The sequence below is a fragment of the Anoplophora glabripennis genome, unplaced genomic scaffold, assembly GCF_000390285.2.
Source record: "Anoplophora glabripennis isolate ALB-LARVAE unplaced genomic scaffold, Agla_2.0 scaffold341, whole genome shotgun sequence".
NCBI classification, from domain to species: Eukaryota; Metazoa; Arthropoda; class Insecta; order Coleoptera; family Cerambycidae; genus Anoplophora; species Anoplophora glabripennis.
Window position 1 is genome coordinate 262,053 of NW_019416475.1, and position 7,724 is coordinate 269,776.

General features: G+C 30.9%; 1 protein-coding gene across 1 annotated transcript; it reads right to left on the reverse strand.

Annotated features, from left to right (window-relative positions):
• Nucleotides 1–204: 204 nt before the first annotated feature.
• On the reverse strand, nt 205–3,317 carry LOC111691580. The gene is made up of 2 exons (XM_023454650.1): nt 2,868–3,317; nt 205–474 (listed from the first exon to the last, which is right to left on the reverse strand). The coding sequence occupies exons 1-2, from the start codon at nt 3,315–3,317 to the stop codon at nt 205–207; spliced, it is 720 nt and encodes a 239-aa protein (XP_023310418.1).
• Between the last annotated feature and the right edge of the window lie 4,407 nt (nt 3,318–7,724).

Consider the following 7,724-nt stretch of genomic DNA (forward strand, 5'->3'; position numbering starts at 1 on the left):
GTATTTTGCAGTTACGAAGTCGTGTTTCTTCGATTCTTTCCTTGGAATTGTATCTCAACAAATATTGTACGGACTGTATCTAATTTATGATGAATTTGTTTAATCCAAGGATATGGTGTGATTGATATGCTAAGACAAATATATCAAACAAATATACTTTTGATTCAAAGATTGCGATTTTTTTCTTCTTTATATGTAGCGTGTTCATAAGACACTATTAAATTGTATAATGGCAATTACATATGTAGTAATGGTGGCTACCATCGACAATAGGATTTTCCTGTTGATATCAAATAACCCCATCGAAACAAACTTAGGAGGAAAATGTTTTGCCTGTACAGCTACTTCTAGCAGTTCTTTTCGAATTGGCGACTTCATTGGAAATTTATCTTCTAGATCGTAGCACAATGTAATAATCTTTTTACCTTCATAACTTGTAAAGTCGCATGACAGTGCTATATACACGGTGTATATCTGAAATAGAAAGGATATATGATAGAAAATGTACTTCTTGATGTACCAAAATTTTAAAATAAGGCCTGGTATAAAGAGATAATTGTTAATAAATACCGCACGGTCTTTATAAATATGTCCATAAAAAAATCGTACTTAAGTCCTAAAATATATTACAAGGGAGATATGATCATTCAGAGATGGATATGAATGAATAAAGACTATTTTTTTTTTAATTGGAGGTTTCTTCAAATTTAATTATGGTCAGTTTGGTATTGTTTGTTCCTATTCTATAACATACACTTTTGTAAAAAACTCTCTTAAAACTCCGATTCGAGGCATCTTCTAAAAACGGTGGAAAAATTCTTTAGACTAAAATTTTACAGAAAACACCTACAAATAACTTGGTCGTTGATTACACAGCCACACATACAAAAAAATGTTTATAGTCTGAACCGAACCCGAATCCGTGATCCATTTAACCCCATCACGTCAGATTTTACGCATAACCCCATCTGGAATCTGCATTATGGAATTTCGTGATGGTAGCTTAAAAGCTACAGCACTTAGGCCCCATTGAGACCCTTGTACTTCCTCCCGTTAGGAGATCAATCCACCTTAGCCGCTAACCAACCTATTACAGAGAAAAAGGTGATTATGTTGCTCTGATATAGGCCATAGAAGTCCAACGTTCTCCCAACACGGATTTTCTTATTGGCGAGACGGCAGTACATTCGCATGTAGTACTGTTTCGTCTTCCTGTTCACAACCTCTACAAAGAGGTGTTCCACACTTCCTCATCTTGTGAAGGTGCTTCCTTAGCCAGCAGTGTCCAGTTTGAATACCTGTTACTAGGCATTTGATCTAGACATGGCCAGATAAGAACTCCTTAGCAAATTGACAGCTGTTTGTATTATCCCACAGTGTCATAAACTCTTTGTGGGTGTTACGGATAACCTCATATCACCTCATAACCCAAGCTGTCAAGTCCTATTACACACAACGGTCCTGTAAATGGAGCTGTGCGCCCACAATAACCCCATATTCCTATACATTCAACCTCGAATCTCCTAACCCCAAAACCATATATTCCCATAACCCCATAACCGATAACTCAAATAATCACATTACTCAGTAGTTTAACTTGCTCTCTTATCACGTATCTCTATAGACAACATATATTTAACCCTATAATCCCACGACCCCATAACTCCCATAACCACGTTACGCAGTGGTTCGATTGTTTGATCCAAGGAACAAAGTCTATATTGTTATTGACTCCCTATTTCATCATCTCCATTAGATTCTCCCTCAATTTAAAAAATATCATGCCAAATGAAGCTTTATTTTGCGGGACACTGACCAGTCGCCGATTCTGGGCAGCCTAAACCCTGTCTGGTACGTCTTTCATCTATGCCTGCTATGACTGCATGAAAACCATGATCCAAGAACAATGTTCCTTGGGTAACATCGTTATTGGAGGTATGGGGTTATGGGGTTATAGGGTTATGGAGTTAAGGGGTTGAGGGATTATAGAGTTAAATAGATTCTATCTTAGAGCCTTGATATATCTCTTGACGTGATGGGGTTAAATAGATTCAGATTCAGCGACCCCAAAAACATATAGTAGACATAGTATGACCTTCAGACTCATAAAACCTTTTTTTGTGGCTGTGTTATATAAATAAAAAAATAGATACATCTATTTGATGATTTTACAAGTTGATTTGAGTTTAAACCTCAACGACCTTTAATAGGAAACTACGTTTTTATCACTTTGTACACGGTTGCCTAACACTGACACTACAACTTTAAATGTTTGAAAGAAATAAGCCGTTTATTTCTTAAATTTAAGGTTATTCTTTCATATTTTTCCCTAAAGAAATAAATCAATTACACGACTTCATTTGCAGCGGTCTGGTGAATTTATACAATATTATCATTTTATGTAGAAACATGCAGCAGAATCAGAATTTGAAGAGTTGATTTTTAAGAAGTGGGTTTTAATTTGAATAAATTAATTCCCTTAATTAAAACTAAAAATTGACAGTAATTTTTATACCAAAGTTCATAGTCTATCTAAAGCACATGAAGTTAATAATGTTTTATTTAATTTTCATTTTGAGCAAGTACTCTAATAAATTGTGTCCTCATAAGGCAGGGAAATGAGGCAAATAAGATAAAATCGGGCAAAATAAGGTAAGGTAAGAAAAGGTAAGAAGTAAGGTAGGTTTAGTTCTAGTGAAATTGACAATAAAATCGCAGCATAAGTGTCAAACGGATGAAAACATAGTGCAAAATAGTGTAAAAATTATTATAGGAAATATGTATCGCATGGTCCTTTGATAATCGACAATTTCTCACTATCCCTTGTTATATTATTTAGGTAATCAAAATTTAATTATATTACTTACAATAATTGCAAACAATTCCAAAGTATCAGTAAATATCAGTTGCATGTATTCACCAACTACCAAACAATTCAAAATAGTCAACGCATCCAACATGGTGTATGCCATCAAGCAAAAAGTTGGCCAGCCAAGTAAATCGTTCGTACGTTCTACCAAATCATTTATATATCTGTATAAGAATTTAATTTTCTTTATTTCTTTTAGGGTCATCAAATCCACATCTTTGCTCATAAACTTATTTTCTACGGATATATTAAGCACCTGTACAAACTTCTGATTTAAAACCTCGTATTTTTCTTTCAGGTTCAGTACAATTTCATTTATAAGTATGACCATGTAAAGCCAAAATACTTCTTCTAAAGTTATGTATAGGATGAACCATATTTTGTAAATGATATTGCCGTGTGATTCCAAGATCTCTTTGTCAGAGTATAAGTAGTAAAAAAGTACCATATGCAGCAAAAAATTTATAATATGCTTCACATAATATCTACGAGAATTATCCGTTTTTGAGGGTAATAAACTATTAATATGTATAATTTTTTTAAGAAATGTCTTCCATTTCTTGTTACTAGATATTAATAAAAACAAAACTGTAGAAAATGGCATCAGCCAGTAACTGAGATTTGTCGGATGTTCCAAAATTTTCATAGTTATCAAACTGTACTCACTTTCAAATTCAGGCAAACTCAGAATGAAATATCCTATTATCAGAACGAACTTATATGCCAGCAAAATCATTAGCCAAATTTTATTCAGATTTTGTTTCACCAACTTACAATTTTTAAAACTATAAAACGGAACTACCCCTAGAACACTGCACATCAAGTACAAATTGCAGAAATATTTTGGTACCATTCTTATTAAGCTGATTGACAACTTCATACAGGATAAAATGTTACCTACTTTACTTATCGACTATTATAAGTGATATTGGTTTTAAATTATGTCTAAATTATAAAAGTTTTGGAAAATTTGGAGCAAACGGGAAATATAAACTTTACCATTATCTACTGTGTTTTAAAAATCAACTATTTGAAGCGAAACAACAAATTGTGTAGAATAAAACTTCTTCCATTCTCTAAAGGGGTTGACCTAATAAAATTTATTTATTCCTAATGTATATTTTCTCTTTGTTTTGTTCAATTAATAAAAATTGGTCTGTTACAATAATTGAAAGCAGTGCTGTTTGTCACATTTTTTTTTTCATTTACCTAATTCAAGAAAAAAAATTAGATTTCGTAAGCATATAGATTATACAACTAAACCGACAAACGAAGACAGCAAATTTTAGGGATTATTTCATATCGATTTGAGATAAATCGTCTTATCAGAAAATTCTACCTAAAGAAGGAGGTCTTTGAAGATGGTCCTTTCACATTATTTTTTTTAATTGTTCACACCACTATTTATATAGTAGCTTTAAACTTAGGTTATGTGTTAACTCTTATACGGACAGTCTTTTAATGTAAAAATGATCTTTTAATTGTAACCATAAGCGTCACATTTAGAAGGGTCAGCTGATATTTTTAATTATATTTTTTTCAACTTCGACTTTTTGTTATTTTTAATATACTCAAAGTATTCTGGATTACAGAGGTGCTCTTGTTTTGAGTGGCTAGGGCGTACCGTATGCAAGAAAAAAGTTTTAAATGTTTATGGTTTTTTTGCACGATAATTACAAAATTACAAATTCTTTGCTAACATTTAGTAGTTGGCTTTGGAAAACAGATAACATAACAACGGGTAACTACGCTTTGAATGCCAGATTTACAAATTAATTTTCAATCAAACTCTTTTTGTTTTAGTTTTCAATAATTTTAATTGTCATTTTTTGTTAAATACAAAAAACTCGGGTTGTTTAAACGGTTGTTTAAAAATGTTTACTGCAGTAGAATATGTCGATATGCGTATGGCGAAATGTAATGTAACTTTCGAGCAGTGGCACGTCGATATGCCGAAAAATTTCCTCTTCATACCACTTTTACTGTCCTACACCAAAGATTAAGAGAAACCGAATCAGTGATTTCACGGAAGACATTTTGCACAAGGAAAGCCGATTTTCCCGCTCTTGTTGAATATTCTAACTGGTTGCAAAACCCTAAGTCTTTTTCTAATACTTTATTCTGCGATGAAGATACTTTCACGAGGGATGGAATTTATAATATGCATAATGCCCATCGGAGTCCTATGTTGGTGACATCCCCCATGCCATAAAAGAGATGAAGCATCAGGGTATATTTAGCAGAAATGATTGGATAGGATTTCGTGGAAATAATCTACTAGGACCTGTGCAAGCATTTGTTCTCGTTAATCGTTATTTTATTATAATCTTTGCCAGTTTTGATATTATTTAATAGAAAATTGTAACTTTTTTTATAGAATTTTACTTTACGTATTTTCCAAAGCCAACTACTAATTATTAGCAAATAATTTGTAGCTTTGTAATTGTGCAAAACAAAGCATACACATTTCAAATAGATTTTTCTCACGTACGGAACACCCTGGCCACTAAAGACAAGAGTACTTTTTTAATCTAGAATACTCTGAAGTTTTCGATTTTGATATTAAAAATACCAAAAGTCGAAAAATTAAATAATTTAAAAAATCAGCTGACCCTTCTAAATGTGACGAGTTAACACATACCCTAAGGTTGATCGTGTATAAACAGCGACCTGAACAATTAAAAAAAAATATGTCAAAGGGTCATCTTCAAAAAACCCTCCCTTAGGAAGCATTTTTGAGTAAAACGATTTATGTCAAATCGATGTGAAATCATCCCCAGAATCTTCGTTTGTCGGTTTAGTTTTATAATCTGTATGCTTATCAAATCTACTTTTTTTTTCTTGAATTAGGCTAATGAAAAAAAAAAAAAATTGTTACAAACGGCACTGCAAACAAGACAAATGTTTATTTATTAAACAAAGTTAAGAGATAATGTACATTAGGAGTAAATAAATAATCTTTACAAAATAAGTAATAAAGTATTGTAAATTGAAATATTATTAAATTTATTATCAAGATTTATTTTAAGAATAAAAAGCTTATCAGAGAGTTAATGCAAATAAAATAGTAATCATAACCCCCGATTGAACGATGTTAAGCAAGCATATTCAATTAGTTTTTCCCGTTCTTCCCTAAATATTTTTGTGCGGATTGTAACCAACTTAGGGGAGTTTTCAATTATTTTATAAAGTCATTCTTAATAAACTATTAATAATTATTAATATTAAATTATCTTCTAATTTTACTAATTACAACATTGAAAATAATTTCGTTTGCTGCTTATTGAAAAATATACTTATTGAACTATTTATACATCTATTTGTCCACCTTAGTGTTGTTCTTAGTTTATCAGTCTGAATAACTAAAAAAAAAACTTTATTTTATTCAAAGACGAGTCAATTTCCACTTACTTCTTTTTTAAATTTAAAATTAGCTTACTACACAGTTGAATAAATCGAAAATATCTCAAAAATACTATTATTCGAGGAATTATTCTGATTTTTCTATCAGAACTGACACATTATTTACGATACCGAACTCCACTATACTGAATTTTTGTTTTTACTTTGCCTATTTAATTTTATATACTACAATTCCTCTTGCATGCTTTTTATAATTTTTAATATCTACTTAATTGATTTCATTACAAAAAAATATAAGAAATCTTGTATCAGGCCGTTCATGTGTCATTTGAGAACTTCGTAATTAAGTTTTCACGTGAATTAATAACATGGGAAACTCATTGTAAGGGGATCTAATGCTCATTAAGTTGGTTGATTATTACAAGGTATATCCCATATTACAATTTGTGTTATCGCGTTTCAGGTTAGATCCTGGCCAAGATAATTTATTATCTTATTAAATAGCTGTCTCAAGTATTGTGATTTGGATTAATACAGTTTATTTGATGTAAATATTCTTGAAATACTTATGGATTGTCGGATTTTTTATATTGAAATTTATATGACATTTAAAAGGTCCATTGTTAAATTATGTGATTATGTATGTGTTTGTTGTGTTACTACAAACAAATTGTTTGCGTAGGCCTTATATTTTTTGCAAGATTGTATTTCATAGTACATATTGTACAGTTGCTAGTTAAAAAACAGGAATGAAAGGTAGTATTAATTTTTAAATTAAAACATTTATTTTATTTATGTTCATAAATATAATAATTTAAATATTCATATTACGAGTATTAAATTGTACAAATTATATGTAAATTACGTAAAGCATTAAATTATCCATCACATAAAATAGTACCTTGTATTACATTTTACCTGTCAGAGAATAGAAAATTTCCAGGATAATGGATTGAAAAAGGAGTTGTCTGGTACAGCCAGATGTTCACCGATCCACTCTCCCAATTCTTATTTGATACTTAAGAAGAAATGTACAAAATTGAACCTAAAGGCATCCGATCTGAGGTATCGAATAGCAGCAATCATCTAAATCATTCCTGATATTCGGTAATTGCCTTGAAGCTCTTTCATACACTTATAAAAAAATCAAGATTGTTACAAAAACAATATTAATTTACATACAATAAATTACCATATTAACATTTTACGAGTATTAACAATAATTTAAATAGTTTTAGTGCAAAATCTGACAGTTTTTTTTTAATGTACAGGGTGTATCAGAATCCATCAAAACGAACAGAAAGGCAGAGGTCACATTATTTCCTAAAACGATTCATAACAATTCTATTATTCAGTTGCTAGCTGCCTGTACGTAGAATTTGAATAAAAATGAGCTAATGGCGTCAGAATTAAGAATGGTTAAAGTCTTGTCAAAGAAGTTGCAGTGTTCTAAGAATCTAATAAACAATAGGAAATGTATTAAGAAGCCAAT

Excerpts from the sequence above, each read along its gene's own strand:
- LOC111691580 (XM_023454650.1), bottom strand. The coding sequence starts at position 3,317 with ATGGTACTTTTTTACTACTTATACTCTGACAAAGAGATCTTGGAATCA. Across the intron at positions 475-2,867 it reads TGGAATTGTTTGCAATTATT|ATATACACCGTGTATATAGC; the intron begins GTAAGTAATATA and ends TTTCTATTTCAG.